Here is a 24,038-nt window from a genome sequence, read left to right as displayed (position 1 = left end):
GGTGGCCCTGATTTCCCTGCAACCATCATCCCAACAAAGAATGAACTTTGACGAAACCAGACAAGCTTAGCAATGACCAGATGAGTTCTGCAGTGTCATCAGCAGGCAAGAATCCAACACTGCACACTCTCTCCTGCTCTGAAAGACTGTTACAAGAGATGGAGCCTGGTATAATGGATCGGATGAACTCAGAAGCTTTATAGGGATTGGTCCATGCACTAAGGAATGATACCTCTCTCTTTGTGTGTGTGTGTGTGTGTGTGTGTGTGTGTGTGTATATGACAAGAGTGATGGTATATTGAAAACTGTGGGATCTGAGCATGATATGAATGGTATGGAATAAGGGGTGGATACTGTCCTGGGTTCAGCAGTAGCAGTCATTTTTCTCCTTCTTAGTAGCTGGTGCAGTGCTGTGGTTTTGACTTTCAGCCTGGGAACAACGCTGATAACACCGATGTTTTTATTTGTTGCTAAGTAACGTTTACTCTGATCAAGGACTTTCTGAGCCTCATGCTCTGCCAGGGAGGAGGGGAACATGGGAGGAAGCAGGGACAGGACACCTGACCCAAACTAGCCAAAGAGGTATTCCATACCACAGCACATCATGCCCAGTATATAAACTGGGGGCAGTTATCTGGAAGAGCTAGATCGCTGCTTGGGTCGGGCTGGGTATCGGTCAACGGGTGGTGAGCGGTTGTATTCTATTCCCTTGTTATTTCCCTTATCATTATTATTATTGGTGGTAGCAGCAGTGGTTTGTGTTATACCTTAGTTACTGGACTGTTCTTATCTCAACCCATGGGACTTACATTCTTCCGATTCTCCTCCTCATCCCTCCAGAAGTGGGGGAAGGAAGATGGGGGAGTAAAAGAGTGGCTGTATGGTTCTGGGTTGCCAGCTGGGCTTAAACCTTGACACACTACAACTTTGTTAAAAAAAACAAAACAAAACCAAAAAAAAAAACCACAACAACCAAGCAAACACCCCCCCCCCATACAAAAAAACAACAGTGAAACACCCAGCCAAAAAAGCCCTAGATGCTGCATTCACTGAATACATTCAAGTAGAAACATCAAGTATCCCATGAACACTCAATTTCAAATTTAATTAACTTACTTGTACTTAGACATAATATCACAATAAAGAAGGTGGTAAGCTGTGCAAAGGCATAAAATGGGGAGTCCCATCTTATCTAACTTCTTCAGTACCTGTAAAAGGGAACTAAATATGTACTAATCACATCTGCAAATCAGAGTACACGGGGTGGTGACAGAAACACTATTGAAGACTGAAAAATGATACAATGGAACTACAGAGATGGTTTGGAAATTTAAGTAATTTGGAAGAAGGCAAGGTAATACCAGATGAGGTGATATTATGCTGAGGGAGTTAACACATAGGAGGACCCTGAGGGAGGCATAGAGGGAAAGTGAAGCAGGGAAGGAGAAAGAACTGTGTCTTTATGGAGGATTCTTATGTGTGCAGATCAGTAAGAAGCCATCTGGAATAATCCATCAGTCCTGAGAAACTGAACACCAAGTGGAGACTGAGGTAGTGAGAGAAATTAAGAGGGGAAAAAAAAGCCAATCCAAAACCATATAAAGCCACTAACCTCATTGCTTTGTGTGTCCATTTACCTACTGTCAACTGCCATCTTCATCACAACATTTTCGTACGTCTGTGAGGCACATGAAGTTGAGGTGCATAATCTAGGTAAATGGCAAGGAGCATGAGCAGTTAATTCCAGGGTACAGAGCCAATGAGGAAATGCATTTTTGGCCCACAAAAATTTAGATACAGAAGAATAAGAAAGGGATTATGATTTTTTTTCTGACTGTATGATTTCACTCAATTCAAACAATCTCCTAAAAGACATTTTTGAGTTTCTATTTAAACATGTTAAAGAGTTGGAAAAGGTTCTAAAATACTACACAGCAGCAGTAGACAAAAGTATACACAAGGTACACTGAACACTAGTGTTAAGAACAGAATAGAGAAAAATCCTGCATTAACTGCAACAGCCAAGCAAATAATCTGTAAGGCCTCTGCCACAACTAGTACTCTATGACACTTTTAAGAACCATCCTTGCACTTCGTTCTCTTAATGTCATATTTAGAACGTAAAAGTGCATGTGAAAACCAAAAACCAGAAACCAAACCCCAACAAAAAGGGCAAAAAAACGAAGTATAGACTTATTCTTACCCAAAAGCCTTAAAAAATACAACTTACATTTAGAAACAAAACAAAACTTAGCAGCACAACTACATTTTTACCAACAGATCTTTATTACTGTATTGCTACCTCTTCTGCATAAGATAACAGCTTTTCTCAAAATACATCCCTGGTAAGAATAAAGAATCATGCCTGAATACTTTATAAGAGTCATACTTGTTATAAATGAGCGACACTTCAAGAAAGCATGAAAATCCATTAACTGGACAGCCTCTTACAGTTTTGATTGGCATTCTTCTTATCTTGCATTTCATCCCTGCTGCGGGGCAGTGAGTGAGTGAACAGCCCAAAGCCTGGCTGCCAGAGGGGTCAACCCACCACAGTGATCCCACATACCGAGCAACCCAGCATGCTCCCAGGTGAGAGAATACATATCACAGCACCTTGATCCTCTCACTTCTTCCAAATATACTCTAAAGATAATTTCATTTCAGTATGTGATTACAACAATGACAACAGAGAGAATGAAGGAGTAAGTAAGAGTAGTAAGTAACTAAGTCTAGCAATGTTTTTGGTTTTTTCAAAACTACCTAAATTTGAGAACTGTAAAGATGCACTAATATAGCCTGTTAAAATGAACTTTCCAAAACCTAAGTGAGATGCTATATAATTCACTGAAACACAGAGACAATACTCTTATGTCAGAGCAGAAGACTTCAACAAGCACCTAAAAATAACTTTTAAAAAATGAGGAAATTCACTTCCAAAGGAGCGATTCTGACTTTGCTGCTTTCATGCTGGCTGTAATCCAATTCAGCAAGAAAGAGGTTAGTCTCTGCAGGTCTACCTAATGCACAACTGATTTCAGAGAGAAGCAATCATCAAATACCAATCTGTTCTTTATTCTGTAACGGCCAGAACACAAAATGAGTTACAGGAATAGCACATGGCAGTCACGTGCACTGTAGCTTTTCAGAACACATCTGAAATGAGTTTTACTATAGCCAAAAGGTTCCTTCTCTTGGAGTGAGAACTGACAAAAGTCCATGGCCATAAGGCGTCTTCCAGATTCTTTACAATTAAACCTCTGTTTTTTTTAACGGAAGTTTAAGGGAAGAAAAAAAAATGGACAAAAATGATAGCAAACTGTCAAATAGAGGAAGCCAGGCAAACTCTGCTTATGAAGCAAGCCCCAGAGATTCTATGACCACAAACCTTGGTCCTTAGTCAAGAGCATGGAATTAGCCTACAGCAGTGAAAACAAGTACCAGCGTAAAGATCAAGGGAACAAATCCTGTCTCCATTGTCAGAGGATAGCATCTCTTTGTCCTGAAAGGCTTCTCCAGAAGAAAACAAGACTCACTGAGCTGAGATACTTCAAGGAAATACCTACTTTCTCAGTCCTCATGACCATTCTTCATGCTTCACTAGTAAAACTCAGTAAGTCATAACTTAAGCTCAGCTGCTTGTTAACACTGTATCTCTTCAATGTGTACATGCACCTTCATACACTCCTGCAGATCTATGCTGTTACTTCCTACCCGCATTCTGTCTAGAGCCAGTCACACACTGTACTGTTTACTTGCACCTTCTGTTCACATAATGAAGAATGTATCAATGATCTCTCTCTTTGCCCAATCTCCATGTCACTTGAAGTGGGAAAGCTAGTTATCATCCTTTTGGCAATACTCATTCACAAGAGAGAAGGGATAACTGGCTGATTCACAGTGAGATTCTTCCTGAAGTTTGCAATTTCTTCCTCTCCAATGCCTTCCTCTACCATCAAAGGTCTGCTTTGTGCTTCAGTCAGTTGTTCCTGTCATTCCCCCAAGATACCTAAAATGGCTTTGAAAAAAAAGCTGCTGTCTTCACATCCTAGTCTGCACCACCTCTCAAAATATTTCTGCTGTCTCTGGCAACTTTTTTGACCCTGTCCTCACAGGCATTTCATTCTATAGAGTTTTGTGGGGAAAGGCTCACTTTTGCCTGGTTTTGAAGTTATTCTGAAGTTAGTTTTGATCCATCCAGTAAAGGAGAAACAAAAGCTGCCAGGTAAGCAGGACTATGACAGTAATTCTGAAAAGCAAAATGGCAATCCTGGTGAGAAATGAGCAAGTCTGCTGCTGGGCTGTGATCTCTCAGTTTCTAGATGCTTGCTTATGCTTCCCAGAGCATCCTGGAACTAGGGAGGTAGAATTTATCCCCTCTCAGACTGTGAACAACTAACTGGGTAGGGATGTTTATAGAAGATATTCAGAGAGAACACGTGAGCAAGCAAGAGTGTCAAGACGTGCATGCCTGCCTCTCCAGGCCCAGGTCAGTCTCCCAGTGAGATCTGTAAAGCATGCAATGAGCTCAAACAAGGAAGAGGAAGAATGCACAAGAAGAAGGCCTGTGGACACAGCTGAGTGTGTAGACTGCATATACTAGCCCTCATTGTTTACTTTGCTATAGTATTGCACAATGACAACAGGATGGGAAGGGAGATCTCCAACAGGAACACCAACATGTATACTTTGTCTGGAAATAGAGGGTTTCCCACACTAGATCAGAAAAGTATCTTATCTGAGGTGCTCTCCTCAGTTTTGATTAATGCCCTGCATTTCAGTGGAAACAAGGACAATAAAATTTACATTGTTAATGAAATATTCTACATAGAAGATTAAAATTCTTATTCTCTACTGTATTTGGGCTGAGGTAATGTGGACCACATCATCTTTTAATACTAAGCAGGATTACACAATGTACTGGTAAAAATAGAAACACCTGAATCATGTCTATGCAACAGCTGCCTTTGTGACAGCAATGCAGGAAGTGAATAAACGGTCTGAATTTATGTCACTGCTGACATAAGGTAGAGAAGTGACTTAATAGTGGTAAACAGTGAACATGACTTACTCTAAGGCCAGAGTGACAAATGGCACTGTATCCATCATACATTCCATTCTTACATAAAGTCTGGAAAAACCCTCCTTTCCAGGAGGAGGAGGAAAAGGAACATAGCAAAAAGATAGGTGGTGCATTCTTCTCTAGGTGTGAAGTTTTGGCGTATACCGATTCATACAGAATGGATACAGTGTTAATGTAAACCAGCCCAAGCACCTCCAAAAGGAAATTAAAAAATATAAAACAAGGTCAGACACTTTGAAAGGCCTGCAGCAACAAAACAGGTTGCAAGTAAGCCATGCATTTAAAAAAAAAAAAAAAAAAGCAAAGTTTATAGTGTTATTTAGATGACACCAAAAAAACATACAGCGAAAGTGACAGCTGCTGTACGTTCTTCTCTTATCGTAACTCCTAAAAAGCCTTTGAACTTCAAAACCAAGGTGGGGAAATAAAAAAGTCTCTGGATTTCCCAAGAGTGAGTTTTGGAACAGATCTCACTCCCAACTTCCTCAATAACAGGAAAGTAGCTAAGCCACAGGGAAGTAAATGGAGAAGAGCATCCTGTGTTATAAATCTTTCCTGCCTTGTCTCAGCCTCTCAAGCATAACTATTTAACAAAGCAGAGGTAGTGTTTGTAGTATTCTTCAGAAGCACTGATCAACTCAGAGTGAAAACAGGTTTAGAAGCAATCCTGGATGTAGCACAGACAAATTCATGACTAACAGATTGAAGGAAAGAGTAAAATGGACTGCCCCTTTCTACCTCTTTTATTGTGGACTTAGTAGCAAGAACTTCTACTTTTTGAGCAAATCATGTACAATTCGTCCCATTCCTACATCTGCTCCAATTTCTCATGAGCTCTGTGGCTGACACAGCAGCACTAGTCTTCACCACGGCCCTTTGCACACTTTCTCGTAAGACAGGAAAAAAGCAAATGCATTATAGGTTGCTGGGGTTTTCCTCTACGAGCAGGCACAAGAGCTGTCAGCTGAGGTTTGCTTTGTTTTCTGGTAGAATAATCTAATTTATGCAAAAATGTGGAAGAAGGTTAAGGCTGTAAGAACAGCTGTTATATAAGCATTGAGGTTAAAGGGGAAATGCTTATTAAAAAACTTTATTACCATTATCTCTATTTAGTCTCATCCAAGACAGTTTATGCTCGAGGTAAGAATGCACAGAAATTAAGTTTCCCTCAACTACGATACATTCAGATATGTGGTCAAAATGCTAATGATTATTTTAATTATTATCTTGTGTTTTTTATTTGTGTCTATGTCTTCTGTACTGCCTGGCAGGGTCACATCAAGACACCAGTTACAATCAAACTGTATCTGGCATTACAGTAAATGTACTAATGTGAATTAAGAGGATTGATAGCTGAAAATGGGTCTATTCTTACAGCTGACCTCTGCCATGTTTCCAATTGGCGATGCCAGTAAAATGACAATCAAAATATAATGGTATAATTATTTATACTCAGGTAAAATTTGGCCAAAAAGCCATTTTAAAATGATGTCAACACCATATCCTCTGTCATCAGCACTTTAACACAACTGCAGGCAGAATCTGTTAAATAGTTTAAAAAAAGAAGACATTTTTAGTTAAGAAGTTCAAAACACTGTATTTATTTCCACTACATAACCACTGTAAAAATTTTCTTAACACTTTATATAAAATAAGCTTGCTATTGTTTCTCTTGTATTAGTTGTGGGGATGGAAGTCATTAAAACCTAGGGAGAAGTTTTCACATCGAAGAAAAACAGATTTATTCTGACAAAGGTTTTGTCGTGGTTCATTTTTAAGAATACATTTCCCTGTAACTCTTTACATATTTCACTGATTTAGCCTTCCTAGTAAGTAAAAATTCCTTCTCATTTTTAAAGTTTCAATAGTCAGCTCAGTCAAGTCATTCATCTCCCCTATGTGTCCAATACATGAACTCTTTCATTCTTCCACTAGAGCTCTCATTCCATTAGCTCATGTCTGAAAAATTCATATTCAGGCCGCTTAACTACTAGCCAGTGCCACCAGTGATTCCTCTCCACATAACCTACGTGTACCTCCAAAACACAGGATAAAAACGTCAGCATGCAACTGAGGCTGAGACTTTTTGAGTTTTAAGACTCAAATCTGAGATACTGAGTAAGCCAATTACTACTTCCAGTTTATACAAAACAAAAGGTATTTACGGTCAGAAGAAAAAGTTACCAGAATCATGTTCAAAGCTGCTGCTTCTCCCAGTTAAAATCACGCAGAGGTTACAGAAGCAGGATGGGAACACTTACAATCCAAAGCCCAACATTCATGTTAAAACTTTGGTTAAAAAACGTCGTGTTCACAGGAGCTGGCACCTGTCTGAGGTTTCCCTAAATACTCATCCCGTTACAAAGCAGGAGAAAAAGAGCTTTAGTTACAGACAATAGGAAGTTGGAGGAAGCCATAAATAAAGCGCAGCCCACTGCCGACCATTCGCTCCCCTGCTGCCTTACCTGGGGGTTTCATCCTCAGCCCTGCAACGAGTGCACACAGCCCGCAGGAAGGGCTGTTGAGACCACCACTTTGGGCACAAAACCAAGCTGTCCGGAGCAGCCCACCAGGCTTTCCTCTGCTAACTCCTCCTCCCTCCCCGCCCCCATCCCGGCCGAGCGCAGCACGGCGACAAAAGAAAAGCTGTTGGTCAGAAAAGCGCACAACGCGGCTGCCGTCTGTGCACGGCACAGCGATTACAGCCAGATGAAGTTATGCGAATACGACAGGGAGGAAGGCAGGCCGGTGTAAATAAAGATGCCTAGTACTCTATCGTCATGCCCACACAGCTGCAAGAGGACGCAATAATAGTCCTATCCTTCTTCTAGCATACAAATAAACCTAATAAACTCACCTAGGACACAAACGGTTTAGTTTTTCACCCCGAGCTGTATTTCCGGCTGCGGGTTTCGTGCTGTCACCGTACGAAGATGATGGAGTTCGCCCCCAAAGCCTCCCAGACAGAGCCCTACATACAGCCACAAGTTGTTTCAGTGATTGTGCATTTCTTTTGGAAAGCCCTTCTTGTGCACATGTGTGTATACATACTGGGAAGAGGAAAGGGGTGAGAGCCAAATGCCCTCAGAGGAGTGGCCAGTCTGGCAACTAGTCCTTCAAGTACCCTGTAAGTGGCAAGCTTTCTGACCGGCAGTAAACTTGCTTTCTTCAGACTGGAGAAAAAACTGCTCCCGCTCTATCCTCTTGCCTCTTTCTTCATCTACAAACCACAGGCTATTCTGTATTCCCTGTAGGTAAAAGCATGAATACCCATCAACACATCTCTCACCAAGTACCTTCAACTATCCAAGTCTAATACTTGGAGCGGCACTTTGCATAATTCTGCTTTTTTGGCCATTGCTTTCTCTCACTACTTTTTGTGCAGCCCTCCATATTTCTGCAGATACTTTTTTTCTGCTTTATTTACAATTTGTACAGAACATCACAAAATTTCATAGAACACTCACTACTTGTGAGAATTTCTGTTTTCCTGTTTCTTTATGAAAGTTCCACATGAACAGGAAACCTTATGGCAATCGCTCTCCTCCCTTTTGTTAAAAAACACTCCTGCTGACTGCCTGGGAAGCAAAAACAAGTACGTCCTGAGTTCAAAGGCATTTCTGCATTCCAGTTGTTTCTCTGACAATGCTATTTCACAGAGCAGCCATATTTTTTTTTCCCCGATACAAAGCAGCAGACTGCACTTAAAAAAAACCCACATGCACAAGAAACAAAGGTTCTTATATCAGTTTAACAATGCCATTACCTTAATAAACTGCTTACTTGTCCCATTAGCAGTGAGCAGAGCATCTTACATCTAACAAACTGCAGTTTTTTTAATCAGTGCAGTTTAATGAAACATTAGCTCCTTTCACACCCTCAGTCTCTGAAGCATAGGAAATACCTCAGCTTCAGTCTTCTCTATGAGCGGATCTCCCTGTCCTCAATTGGTGTATGATGAACATGTGACAGCAGGACTTCTCCATTGAGACTCATCAATAACAGCTTTCAGGATGACCCAAACTACAGATTACATCTCAGTGGTACTTTGCAGACCCTATCTGGAGGCTGGAGAGCATTCCCTTTGCATATCATATTTACAGATTAACAGAAGATTTATTTTCAGGTGCTTACATTTGTAGTAAATTTGTAGTACATTTCCAAGTAACAAACCTACAATAATAAACATGCACATACAACAGAGAACAATACACTCCACAGTTCAACAAGGTTAGAAGTCACAGGTTAGAAACAGAGGAGAAAGGGAAACAACTATTTTAATGTAAAGACATGCATGTTTTTGCAGTGCTAAGTATCGATTTGATAAAGCACTACTACAAATTAAAACACATCACTTTTCCATTTAAGGGGCATCCAGAGCATACTATAAGAAGTGTAAAAGCACACAAAAAATACTTTTCTGTGAAGTAATAGAGTTCTTAATCCTAAATCTATAGTATCTTTAATGAAAAAATAAGAAAGCGTGAAACATGACATATACAAGATTATTCTAATGCTCAGCAGGAGACCAATAAAATGAACATGTATCATTGCCAATACTCAGCTTACAGATGTCGGCATGCTAAAATCCATTTGAAACAGTTCTGGACTGCAGATCCTAACAACACAGACAACTTCAGTACATTGCAATGTAGACTGTCATGCTACTATTCACGTTTGATCCTTTATAGTTGAAAATACGTATTATTTGTCACAGCTGCTTGCAAACCTTTGCCTAGAAAGGCAACTAACTAGTGGTCAGACTAATGTCTCTACAAGGAAAAAAATACTACAGGGTTTTTTCATGTGGAAGGAAGCCACTTGGTTTGCACAAATCATCACAAAAAAAATCTGCATTAATTGGCATTCACAAGTTTAGCTTGAATATTAAAGATAAATTTAAGTTTTGAGATATTTTACTGAAAACTGAATTCCCTAAATACATACACTTGTCCATAGGAGTTAAACACTGGAATGCATGAATACTTTTGTATAGATACATGTTCCTGTTATAAGCAGTAATTTGGAAGTTTGATTAAATACCGTAAGGAAAAGTGAATTTTCATTATTTCAAGATCAGAAATATATTTAAACAAAAGGAATTATTTGATGATAATTACATTGAAGAATGGCTGCTAGCTGTCTTGAGTGTCATGGAGCTTCCTTGGACAGATTGGTTTTGGAGTTCCTAACCTCATCCAGCAGTATATGAATGGCATATAGTAGTCATTCTAGGTTTGTCTCTCCAAGTCATTGTTTCCCAATACATTCTACAACTGTCCTGCCTTGCACGCTTTTACCATTACATGATTTAAAACCAAACCAGTACATGTTATTCGTGTAGTCTCGCTGTTCTGTTACACCAGTATTAGAAGCACAGGTATCCCCAGTTTATTTTTCACAATTTCTCTGTAATTGCTCTGTTGCAAAGCCTTTTCAGACTCTGCCCTGCCTCAAGTGCCATACTACCACTGAGTTATGCATCTGGGATGCTTTCAATTCCCTTCTTCATAGCTGATACCAGCATGCCTCTGCAGCCCTGAGGAGCTCTTCTGGATTCATCATCAAACTGTGGAATTTTAAAAGGTGGTTTAACTGATGTGCAGTTTCTCAGGATTTATCAGTTTCAGACACTTGTGCGTTCAAAAGCTTCCTTCTGTTCTTTTTAATCCCTTTTGTGCAAATAAATAATAAACTAACTGAAATCAGCTGAATGAAGTTGCTTAAACTGCTTCCTAGTAACTAAAGTGAAAAAACTCTCTTCAATATCCTCATTTAAATGTATCCTCAAAGACACAAGATTCTGACTGGCATGTTGACATCATTAAAGCACTTTAATAATAAAGTGTTTTTAAAGAATCAGACACAGAAGAGGTAGGCGCTCCTGACAATGCTTTATGTCACCAGGAACAACCAATTCTCATCCTTCAGATGGAGCTTCTGAAGGAAAATGGAAAAAGCTCACATTTATAGTTCAACGAAATGACCAGTGCCAGTGAGCGTGCAAGCACATGGGTTATGGCACACCAGCCTCTGAAGCACTCACATTTGGTAGATACTTGACATGAAACACAGACAGGCATCCTGCCAACGGGCTGTAAGGAGCTACAAGCACCTCCCCATTTATCCAAAATATAGCCATTTACAGCTAACAAATAAGTAAATAATGACACCAGAATAATCCCTGGGTACTTCGCAGAAACGGTAAGCTCAAGAATAGCCTCTCTATTGTAAAATAGCAAATATTTTTATTTTAAGCCTTCTTCTTACTCTTCTAAAGGCAAACTGGATTTTAAAGATTTTTATAATCGTTACTTTTTAAATCTGTATTTTTGTTTCAGAGAAACTAAATTCATATCCAGCCAACTACCTCAAATGTTTAGCTAAACCATATAAACAAAACCAGCAGGGGGTGTCAGAAAAAAATAAAAGCAAGAGCTCTATATACAGATTTCCTTTGGATAGGCTGTAACATATTTGTCAGACAGTAATCAGAAAGATATGCTGCTGTACCAAAAGCAGCAGTGCTCCTGAATTACATTAGAACAGTTAGCAGCTTCATCTGACCCATTTATGTTCCCTCTTTTAATGGGCATAGCTGATTCCAAAGAAGAGCTATGAAGACCATCTGTTGGAAAGATATTTAAAAAATGTTTGGAACATATCAGAGATAACAGTGACTGCAGTATTTATTAATCTTTCCATTAAAAATAAGAATTCACAGTAATTTTTAATGAGCTTTGTTTAAAATTTATATATCTCAAATGCAGTTGTTTGACTGAAGAAAACACTCAACAGACTCATCATCCTATCCCAGACCCTGCAAGATAGGAGGTAAATCTACAGATACCAGCAAACTAATCAGTATTACATGATGATAGCTCCACCCACAGCAACTATATCATTTGAATTGCTTCAAATAAAACTAAGTATTCTAACAGAGAGATAAATTGGGGCAGGGCAGTAAGTGCATAGAGTGGTGCTGCCTGAAACCTTATTAAAATGGGAGCAGAGCTTTGACATGCATCCCATTTTTCAACAATTAGCTGCTTCATTGGTATTTTTATGTATGTGCATTCATGTAACAGCTTTTGCATACTTCATGCATACAAACTGTGCCTGAAAACCTAGCCTTTCTATTCTCTCAGTAATTCTTATGCAAACAGTGTAAAACTTTTGCTCCTCTGGCCTTCAGATCTGGCCTGAAATTGCATGCACAGGTAAATTCGTGCCTGCAACCAGCAATTGTAAAAATAAGGGGAGAGATGAAGATTTACCAGAACAGGTGTAGGACTGCTAATACATATCTGAGCTGCTTTTGCATTATTTTCAAGTATACCAAATACATCTGACCGAACCAATCTTTTGTCCAAGCCTGACCTGTACTCTGGAATCCCAGTGACAGAAACAGACTAAGTGTTCATTTCAACCCAACCAACATCATAGAGAAGGTTTCTAAGCAACAGCAGTTTACTGCAAACTGACTCATCTACATTGTCCTTAATTCTGCATTAATATAACATATGCAATAATATACACAACTGTCGTGGTTTAAACCCAGTCAGGTAACTCGTTCGCTCACTTCCCCCCCCTTTCTTGCCCTCCCCCTGATCTTGGAGGGACGGAGAGGAGAATCGAAAAGAATGCAACTCCCACGGGTTGAGATAAGAACAGTTTAGTAACTAAGGTATAACACAAATCACTACTGCTACCACCAATGATAATAATGATAAAGGAAATAACAAGGGAAGAGAATACAACACCTCAGCACCAGCTGACCGATAACTTGCCCCCCTCAGCCCGACCAAGCACCGACCGATACCTCCTCCAACCCTCCAGACTCCCAGTCCTTCCGGCTAACTCCCAGTTACATCCTGGGCATGACGTGCTGTGGTATGGAATACCTCTTTGGTCAGTTTGGGTCAGGTGTCCTGTCTCTGCTTCCTCCTGGCTTCCCCTCCTCCCTGGCAGAGCATGAGGCTCACAAAGGCCTTGGCCAAACCAAAACATCCTTGTTATCAGCTCTGTTCCCGAGCTGAAAGTCAAAACACAGCACTACACCAGCTACCAAGAAGGAGAAAAATGACTGCTACTGCTGAACCCAGGACAACAATACATAACAATAACATAATTCTGCACTGTGTGTTTTTCTTACTCCTCTTTCTAAACCTGAGTGAAGTGCTGCTCAGTTTAAAACAGGTTCTACCGATTTAGCTTAAATTAGTCAATAAGACCTTAATTTCTAATTCAAAGTTCTGTAATTTTCAATTCCCCTCTCCTCCTGAATTAACTCTGTCACACAAATATGTAATTTTTAAAGTTCCATTTTGCTTACCACGCTGACCTATGGGAAAGCTCTTCAGGTGGAAGGCAGGCAGCTCTATAACAGTGTTAGCCACATACGGATGCAAGCTGATTTGGGTGTGTCAGTGATAAAAAAAGTATAGGCAATGATTGCATAGAACAGCTGGTTGCATTACAGTCACAGAATTTAAAACCAGAAGAAACAAGTGATGATCTAATCTGACCTCCTGCATAACACAGGCTGTACAACCCCACCTAGCAATTAACCTGCCTCTTTGACAAGTTTGGTATGGTAACTCAGCAGCACTGGTTTTGCCAGATCCATTTTGAAACATTCACCTACAACGCTAATTTGAAGCATGCTGCATCAGCCAGATTTTGCACCTCCCAAACATGCTTCCCAGAAGACAGAGGGATGTCATCTTCTTGATCCAGAGATTACTGCTCCGCATGACCAGTCTGTGGCTGTGCTGATAGAGCAGTCCCTTGCCAGCATGAACAAAGCAGATGAATTAGCTCACAGAATTGCTCAGCAGTGCAATTGTCTGCCTAGTGCCTGGTGGAGCACATGCACTGGATGCAACACCCAGGCATTAGCAACAACAATTGCAACAGTCCAGACAGCAGGGAAAGCCTTCACTCCTTCACTGTTTTAGCTCAAGGATTTAGGATGAATGCCTGGGGATTACCTAAGGAAGTTCTCTTGCCTGACTTCAGTGGGCTTCCACAAGCCTTGTGAGAACAAGGTATCCCGTAAATGTAACACCTCAACGAAATAACCTGAGCAAAAAATTTATTCAACCTGTAAATTTCAACCCAACAGGTTGCCCAGAGAAGCTGTGGCTGCCCCATCCCTGGCAGTGTTCAAGGCCAGGTTGAACAGGGCTTTGAGCAGCCTGGTCTAGTGGAAGGTGTCCCTGACCATGGCAGAGTGCTGTAACTGAATGAGCTTTAAGGTCCCTTTCAACCCAAACCAGTCGATGATTCTATAGTTCTAATTAGTTTTGGCATTGTCAAAGAAATTGTTCAGATATACTAACAGACATCTTTCAATACAAACATCTTAGTAAGATTTACATCACAGATATGTTTTGTAAATACAAAGACATTTTTGTATCACACAGAAAAAAACAATTAGATCGACAAGATGATATTTCACTTTACTATATTTATCATTAAATTAGGCTTTATACGTACTTAATCTTATATATGACTATTGCAGCCTTTTTCTTTGATAGCCTGATTTATTATTATAAATATGCATTGAAGGTAGTATTTCGTCATAACACTAGCCCTTAAAAAACAAAACAAGAAAAACAAAATCACAGAATGACCGAATGGTTGAGGACAAAGGGGACCCCTGGAGTTCATCTGGTCCAACCGCCTGCTCAAGCAGAGTCACCTGGACCTGGCTGACAAGGACTGCATACAGACATCTTCTGAATATCATCAAGGATGGAGACTCCACAACCTCTCTCGGCAACCTGTGTCAGTGCCTGGTCACCCTGGTATCTTGGCTGGATACGAAGCCACACTACCACTCCTCAGCTGGGCAGAGGGAAAAAAATATGACAAAAGGCTCATGGGTCAACACAAAGACAACTCACCAGTTATTGTCACGGGCAAAACAGATGTGGTTTGGTGAAATTAATTACTGCCAATCACAAGATAGAAAAGGATAATGAAAAATAAATCTAAAAAAACATCTTCCTCCCACTTCCTGGGCTCAGCTTCGCTCCTGGCTTCTCCATCTCCTTCCCCTGCCAAAATGTTTAGGAGGATGGAGAATGAGGATTGTGGTCAGTTCATCACACATTGTCTCTGCTTCTTCTTTCTCCCTTATGCTCTTTCCCTGCTCCAGGATGGGGTCCCTCCCATAGGAGCAGCCCTTCACAACCTTCTCCTACATGAATCCTTCCCTTGGACTATAGTTCTCCACAAACTGCTTCAGGATGGGTCCCTCCCATGGGGTGCAGTCCTTCAGGAACAGGCTGCTCCACCGTGGATCCTTGAGGGGTCACAAGTCCTGCAGCAAACCTGCTCCAGTACAAGCTTCCCAAAGCATCACGGCCTCCTTCAGGCATCCCTCTGCTCTGGCGTGGGGGCCTTCACAGGCTGAAGGTGGAATCTGCTCCACCATGGACCTCCATGGGCTGTAGGTAAAATCTGCTCCACCATGGATCTCTCTGGGCTGCAGGGGCACAGCTGCCTCACCATGGGCTGCAGGGAACTTCTGCTCCAGTGCCTGGAGCACCTCCTCCCCTCCTTCTGCACTGACACTGGTGCCTGCGGGGCTGCTCCTCTCACATATTCTCACTCTCCCAGCTGCTGTTGCACAGCAGTTTTTCCTCCCCTTCTAAAATACATCATCCCAGAGGTGCCACCACTGTCACTGATGGGCTCATCCCTGGCCAGTGGAGGGTATGTCTTGTTGCAAGCTGGCCCTGGTTCTGCTGGACATGGGTTGCTTCCAGCAGCGTTTCACAGAAGACAGTACTGCAGCACCCACTGCTACCCGAGCCCTGTCACCAAATGCACACCTTCATAAGGAAAAAGTGTTTCCTCATGTTCAGGAGGAACCTTCTGTGTTTCAGTGTGTACCAAAGCTGTTAGGAAGAATACTGAGGTGATGCAGTATGATCTCTAGTGAACTACAGAGATAACAATATCACAAAGCTGTACCTGAGTAAAATATCATACCTTACTAAAAATCAAGGAATTAACATTAAAAACTCACATGTTAATAACTTGTTCTAGTTAGAGGCTTTCATCCATCACCATATATTACAGCAGATGCAGCAAACAACTTTTCATCTTTTAAAATCTTTATAGTTAAAACCAATGTTTTTTGTTCTGTTTAAATGAAAGTGACAGTGACACATTTGGAAGTCCATCCCACAACCCCTTTTTAGGCCTTTATCTGTAGAGTCAGAACATATTCAAAAAGATGGTGGAACTAAACACATTTTATTAAACATGAAAATATCTATATAGTTGTTCTTTAACTGCGGTAGGCAGCTAAGCACTGGACAGATGCTCACTCATAGGACAGGGTAAGAAATAAGGAAGAATAAAAGCAAGAAAACTTGTGGGTCAAAATAAAAGGGTTTAATAAGTGAAGGAGAAGAAATAGAAAAGAAAAGGAAAAAAAAAACAACTAAACAAGTCAATCAATGGCATTTTTGCTCACCACCTCCCACGGAAGACCCATGTCCAGCCAACTACCAAGCAAGAGATGGCTAACCCCCTCAAATCCTCTTCCTTATTATTGCTAATAATAGTATGACATGGAATATCTCTGGTTAAATTCAGGTTACTTGCCTCGTTGTGTCCCCTCCCACCCTCTTTCAGACCCCCTCAATGTATTCACTGGGGCAGGCAGAGTAAGAACCAGAAAATCCTTTGCCCTGTGCAAGCAACTGTTCAGCAACAGCTAGAACATTACTGTGTTATCTGCACTGCTTTGGTTAAAAATCTAAAACACCATACAAGCTGCTATGAAGAAAATTAACTCCATACCAGCTAGGCCCTGTACAGCAATGAAAAATTAATGCAGACAAATCACATGCTAAGACAAGAAAAACTACCTGCAACTGTAAAATAAAATAAGAGCAAATGTTAAGAAAATCTGTTTTAAAAATGTTTCTGGGAAAAGGACCGAACAAACACAAAAACCAACGTTCTAATCCGAGGGTGAGGCTATTAAATGATGACTAACTCAGGTATGCGAAGACATTAGTGAGCTAAAAATAAAACACAGATGAATGGCAAAGACAAGCCAAGACTACAACAAGACAAGTAGTTAGACTATAAAAGAGCTGACTGTTAAGGAAATCCTGACTGTTAAGGAAATCCTGGCTGTTAAGGAAAAGAAAATCAAGGAATGACTATTGTCTCATAATACAAAAATAAAATTTTGACACTGGAAACAATTAGATGCCAGGTTCAATACAAAAAAAAAAAAAAGGTGTGTTCACACAATGTGCCGTTAGGCTTTGGGACCACTGCCCTGGCACATGATATTTTTAATTTACATGGATTCAAAGAACTATTATTTCCATTAATGTAAGAAAAATCCTTCAAAACCTATTAAGCAGAATGGCCTGCTCCCAAACCAGCTCTAGCTCAGGAAGTCCCCTGCTGAACACAGTTGGCAGGGCACAGCAGTACCCCACCATCTTATTCTGAACAACCATTTCAGCCACTACCTGAAGCCAGACCATGGGGTAGTTGGACTTCTGGTCTGATACAGTATGGGCTTAGCTCTTACATATAGCTTAAGAAATTATCTTCTTATTTATCAATTTAAATTTTACAATTCCTAAGAGCTTGTTTTCTTTATTAAAGATTTTTTATTTCACCATGGAGCAGTTTGGTCCTACTCTCCCAAGTCTGTTTCCAGACCCTCACAGTGTGTGGCCAATTGATTCAGCCCAAATAGGACATGCTGCCTTGCAGGTGGGAATATAAGCTTCCAGAAGCAGAGCAGCCACCAGTGAAACAAGACATTTTCTTCTCAGGACTCCTCTCTGTGCAGGGAAGTCTGCTCAGAGCATTCCACCTCCTCACCCATGCCAAATCGTTTGGCTTGTATGTCACCTTATTTGGCTGCTGCCTGGACAGGTAAGAACAATTTCTTTTACCTCACTTCCCCTCAAATTCAGTGTTGCTTGTTTTCAACATCAGCTAACATCCACAAACTCCAGGGAGATACTGGCTGAAAAGGAAAAGAATCTTGAAGAGCACAAAGAGTAAGAGGAAAACAAGGAAACAGATGGAGAGAAGTTCTTTAGGAAACTGAAGCTGAGGAAGTGCAGTATAGCAGAAACAGCAGGTGAGCACTGTAGGCATATGCCCTGAGGTTTTACCTTTGGGATTCAGATTGCTACACAGCACCTAAGTAAACACTAAGGGAAGAGAGAAAAAGTAATTTTAAAAGGAGGAATTTCCTTTGGGATAATGCAATACAGAGTGATTAACAGAGACTGCAAAACACAGAGAACAAGATTATGATTTCTGAGGAGTTTAAAATCCTTTAAGCTGGAATCATATCATCATTTAGGTTCCATACACTGAATCAGCCAAGAATGCAGTGTGTGGAGAAAGAAAGGACAGTATGGTTTTAAACAACCTGTGTTTGAGAGAGTGCAGAAAATATTGTGCGAGCAGAGAGAGTACACAGCAGAGGTATTTCCACCCAGCTGCAGTCATAGCTACCACTTCAGCAATGGCATCATATGAAACCACCCAGTGAACATGACAGGAGAGGGAAGTTTGTGCCTACACAAGGAACATGTTCACTGGTATGCTAAGAATGGTACTGTTCTTTCCACTGAGAGAGAAACCAGGACTGCAAGAAAGAATCTGAAGAGGTGAAGGACAAATTCTGCATGGGGCTTTCTTCAGAGCAGTTTAGCAGCACAGGCACAGGCACGAAGAACAGTGAGTAAGGGTGGAATGCCCTTCACTCCCAGTTAATGCACCAAGTCCCCAGGAACGTCTACCTTCAGGAACATTTTGGTTGTTCTTCATTTATACCATGCCCTGATAACATTAATACTGTTAGAAGTACTCCTGAAAGAAAGGATTGCAGTTGAAATGTAAGGCTTGATAAGCATGGACAGGCAAGATACGTAGCAGCCCTGTGAAGGCCTACAGTTTACACCCCAGTCAAAATTCATCCCAAAGTGGGTTTACTGAAAGCTGAATCTCTATTAAACAAGACCTAGACAAATTACACGTACCAAAAGGGAAAAAAAAAAAAGTCAAATTTTCTTCATGTTTCTAGCAGCACATCATTAACTTTAAACAGCACATGAGCACTGTGTCAGTAAAAGTTTCCACTCAATGGCAGCACTAATGACCTACGAACACTAAACAACAGCACCGAAGACAGAACAGGAGCAGAAGGATCCTTTAACCAATGTTTTAACATCTTTGTTTATCTACTTACCAATTTCTCTCTTCACATCTCTTCCCAAAATGAAGCAACAATGTCTCAAAATGACCCAAACCCCCAATATGCTACCAACATTTATACAGAAACTTTCAAAGTCTGAAAGAGGATTGAACCAGACATGCTGGCAGAACCCTTTCCTGGCAATGAATGCTTTCAAGCAGAAACAAAATTAAATCTGTATCAGAAGGAAATACTTTTCCGTTAACAACCATTTGTAAAGCTTAAGGAAAAAAATGCTAACTCAGAGGTTTTTGCTAATGGTCTCGTGATAACTCAGAATCACAGACATAATTTTTCATGAGCCTTAATATAACTAACAGTTCAAAAGCATTTTGTGTCTGAAATACTATGTGTTGTCACCCAACACTGAGGGGACAGATGTATTCTCTTAGGGATCCTTGGCAGAATGATGGCACTTAAAGTAATCACAACTGAAGAAGGATGTGGAGTCCTTGAATGTGTCCAGACAAGGCAACAAAGGTAGTGGAGGGGATGGAAGGTATGTCCTGTGAGGAGCTCTGGGTTTGTCTAGTTTGAAGAGAAGGAGGCTGAGGGGCAACCTCACTGCTCTCTACAGCTTCCTGAGGAGAGGAAGTGGAGAGGGAGGTGCTGAGCTCTGACTCCCGGGATCCAGTGACAGGACATGAGGAATGGGCTCAAAGCTGAGACAGAGGAGGTTCACACTGGACAGTAGGAAGCACTTCTGTTACAACATGATCATGGCACACTTGTGACAGTTGGTACTCCACTGTACCTCAGCCTTTACTGATTCTCTAGTGCAGCAGCTGACAGTTTCACTTGCTCACCAATAAGCAATAAACCACAGTAATGCCTAAAGTCCAATTCTAACAGAGTGGGAGGTTCAGATAAAGACCTGCTATCTTAGAGACTTTGATCTTATACTCAACCTCTGCCCACAAAATACAACTTCAAGACATTATTCCTGCAAAGAAGAATTAACACTCAGAAACCAGTATGGTGAGCTCCAGCATGACATCAGCTCCTTTGCAAAGCTGCTTTCTCTCATCTACACTGAAAATTAAAAAAAAATACTAACTGGTCTTCAGCTGTTATTATCACAGTGAAAACTGCAAAATGTGATGAGAGTGTAACTGATGCAGAGACACATCTGGCATCTGACAAGTTCTGAAATATGTGAACAATTGATCTCTGACAGGAAGGAGCTTAGATGCTAGAGTAGTGATTGTAGAGTGTGAATATCTTAACTCCTGCACTGCTCATTTGACTGGGGGATGGATCAGCAGTCTTTCTGCCACACTACAAGTGGCAACTGACCAGGGCAGAAGAAAGCAAGCAGCATCAGATACCAACTTTTATTTTTATTCTCTGTTTGAAAGGGGCAGGAGTCCCTTTCTCTTTATGCAACAGAGCACAGTATTATTTTAAGTTTCAGCGTGATGGAGAGAGCCTAAGGGGACCCAGTGGAGCACACACACTTATACTACTTGAGATGTTTCTCTTTTCAGAGATGTTAAATTTAGAGAAACTTCTGAGAGTCTCATCTAGAAGTATACCTATATTCTATTCTCACCTTGTGATACTGATTAGCGATACTGTTCTAGTGAGTGTACTGAAGATCTTGCCCTCAAGAGTGGCAAGACAGAGCTTGTTTTGATTCTGGTCTGCAGAGTCCTACTCAACTTTAAGTAATTTGGGAATCAGTCTTCTTGCAAGAGCCAAAAAGAGAAAAAAAAATTGGTAACAGAAACAAGATGTATAAAAGCTACAAAAATATTGTGGCAACAGAAAGATTCTCGGAAAAAAACATAAAACCTGTTTTTAATCCAAAGACATATTTTTCCTTCATAAACCATGCTTCCCTTGGAGACAGCTGATGTGTGTTTTAGTACACCTTATATTTTACCCAGTTTTATAGTCAAACAGACTTCAGTTCACAAAAATCCTAGTCTATCCTGCAGTCTCCTGAAATACCCAGTCCAGAAAAAACATCAGCCTAATAGCTGCTAGCACTCACAAAGCTCAGGACAGCCACTCATCTCTTCCTTCCTGGGAGACAATGGCTCATCTGGGTCTTCCTCCTGTAAAAGACTTTTAACATTCAACCTGGTTGTGCCCTCAGAGACCGTGGGGAACTGACAATTAAACAGGTTGACTTTTTTCTACTTGCCTATGCCATTTGTGTGCAGTGGCACAAATATACAGAACTGTCCTGGGTTCAGCAGTAGCAGTCATTTTTCTCCTTCTTAGTAGCTGGTGCAGTGCTGTGCTTTTGACTTTCAGCCTGGGAACAGAGCTGATAACACAAAGGTTTTAGTCTTTCTGGTCAGACTAAAGGGAGGAGGGAAAGCCAGGAGGAAGCAGAGACAGGACACCTGTCCCAAACTAGCCAAAGAGGTATTCCATACCAGCATGCCATGCCCAGGATGTAATGCAGAGTTACCTGGAAGGGCTAGGGCACTGTGGGGTTAGACTAGGTATCAGTCAGTGCTCAGTCGGGTGGGGTGGAGCGAGTTATCAGTCGGCAGGTGGTGAGGTGGTGTATTCTCTTCCCTTGTTATTTCCCTTATCATTATTATTATTGGTGGTAGCAGCAGTGGTTTGTGTTATACCTTAGTTACTAAACTGTTCTTATCTCAACCCATGGGAGTTGCGTTCTTTTGATTCTCCACCCCATCCCTCCAGGAACAGGGGGAGGGCAAAAAGGGGGGCAGTGAGAGAGCAACTGCGTGATTTATGGCTGACTTTGTTTAAACCATGGCAAGAACTATATGCCATGGGACTCCGTTATATAACTATGTCATAAGAGAAGAAACCTGCCTTTGCTCCAATAGCTAGGAGTAAATAAACAGATTAAGAGCAACAAGGAGTTACAAAATCAAAAGGTTTATTGTCCACTCTGTGAAAATTTGTATTAGATGCATCCATCTGAAGTACTCAGGAAATGAAAATGTCCAACAATATAGTATTTGCTCCATAAAGTTTGATTACAAATGAACTGTATTCTAAATAATGCTAAATTAACTAATTTAACTTCTAACCCAGCTTCCAACTGGGTTAGAATTTTTCTATCCATATATGAGGTTTCTGAAATTTCTTTTTTAGGGAGAACGGAGTGAAGGGAAGATCACTGGATTTACCTTGTCAAAACAAACAAATATTGTCTTCTGAAACAATATGCTCAAGATCTTTTTTTTTTTTTTCTCAAAGTAATACTGATAAAACCAGTATGTTTTGTACACCCAGAAGAGACAGACAGCAAAACATGACTTCCTCTCACACAAAGCACCAAACGCCACCACCACACTCTTACCTCCTGTATCTTTCACTGGGTCCTAAAGTGGATGGTCTGGGGGGTGAGTGGGTGAATTGGTCTTACTTTTTCACCAAGCAGTTCCATTCCTTATGAAGGGATTCTGTTATACAGAAGGCCCAGAGAAAAAAAACACAACAGTTGTTCATAGACTAAATTCACTTGATTGTGTCAACACTGCGGCACTGCTATTGAGAACAAGATTTCCATTACCTCAGAAACACAGAAGATATCCTAGATTGCTCTAGTGCCTTCCATTAGTGTCTTCCAGGTCATGCTAATATTTGCCGGTATCTGGCCTTATTTGCTGTAAGAAGCAAAAAAGTATCTCACCTGCCCATGTTAATGCTCAAAATAAGTGGCATAATTAACACCAGGACTATTTTTCAAATCATAAGAGATGAAAGCATTCATGCCTCCGTATTCTACTCCAAGGCTTCTAAATATTTTTATGTAAGCTAAGCACTACAGAATTTAATCCACTAAAATCTCTTAAAATTCCACATTCAACCACACTGCACACTGTATCTGGTTACAATTCATTAACTTCCGGCAAGTGAGAAATTAGAGCTTCATTTACAGGATATGACCTTTTACCTGTTACAGTCCTTCTGTGCAACCAAGTTACAAAACATCATTTAACCACACTTGCTACTTCCTTATTAGTGTGATTTCCAGAAGGAAATCCTGAAATTCATGCAGATTTTCTTGACAGCTGTGAAAATTTAGACAGTGTACTACAGTCTGTCCTTGCCAACTTGTCAGTAACTCTGAAAGGAATGCTTGACAGGTTGTGATTTATAAGTGGAGTTAAATCAGCAATCAGGCAGGTTTTAGTATATGTTTTTAGTACATGTTCTAAATTTGCTTTGAGATTATTTACCCTGGTCAACATATCTTAAAATGTCATAACTAAATATCAACTTTATTTGTGCTAATATCCAGTCTCTCCTTTGATAAACAATTGATTAATTTGCACTATGTTTTGTAAAGCCTGTTCAAATTTGTAATTTAAAGAGGGCAATCCTTCATTCATTTTAAGTAGCTTAAAAAAAGCTATAGTTGTCTGGATATGTTAATTTCAATAGCATCTGGAAAAATCAGTACCTTACCAGGAACAATCCAGAGTGTTCACTGAAGACCAAGAAAGTCATGAGAGAACTTCTAGTAAAAGCAGTTTTCTGTTACACTGGAAATTCCCTAAATCAGAAGATTCCCTTCCTATTTGAATAAGACATTCTTTACTATTTATTAACAATAACCAACTACACATTTACAACTTACATAGTGTTTAACACTGGGTCATCAATTTCTGTTAGCGGGCAAATTAAGAGGTAAGCAAGCCATTTGAAAGCTAATTAACCAAGGCTGTTTACTGTAACAACCAAGTAACGCTACAG

General features: G+C 40.5%; 1 protein-coding gene across 7 annotated transcripts in view; it reads right to left on the bottom strand.

The window, feature by feature from the left end:
• MCC (MCC regulator of WNT signaling pathway) overlaps positions 1–24,038 on the bottom strand; it is a 173,420-nt gene that overhangs the window by 92,101 nt on the left and 57,281 nt on the right. The window contains exons 1-2 of one of the 7 annotated variants that reach the window (XM_062604207.1): positions 7,549–7,654; positions 1,613–1,709 (exon numbers count right to left, since the gene is read on the bottom strand). The exons of 3 other annotated variants lie outside the window; for them this stretch is intronic. In XM_062604207.1, coding sequence (XP_062460191.1) covers positions 1,613–1,633 — 21 coding nt within the window. In that variant the 5' untranslated portion in view covers positions 1,634–1,709; positions 7,549–7,654. Of the gene's footprint in view, positions 1–1,612; positions 1,710–7,548; positions 7,685–7,940; positions 8,088–24,038 lie in introns of those variants that run through there. 3 more of the 7 variants (XM_062604211.1, XM_062604210.1, XM_062604208.1) reach the window with 3 other exon arrangements.

This window comes from Pezoporus occidentalis, unplaced genomic scaffold (genome assembly GCF_034315485.1).
Source record: "Pezoporus occidentalis ecotype Australia unplaced genomic scaffold, CSIRO_AGI_Poc_V1 ctg84, whole genome shotgun sequence".
In the NCBI taxonomy this organism is placed as follows: domain Eukaryota; kingdom Metazoa; phylum Chordata; class Aves; order Psittaciformes; family Psittacidae; genus Pezoporus; species Pezoporus occidentalis.
The sequence above is the reverse complement of the archived record's forward strand: the minus strand, read 5'-3'. Positions and strand labels throughout refer to the sequence as shown.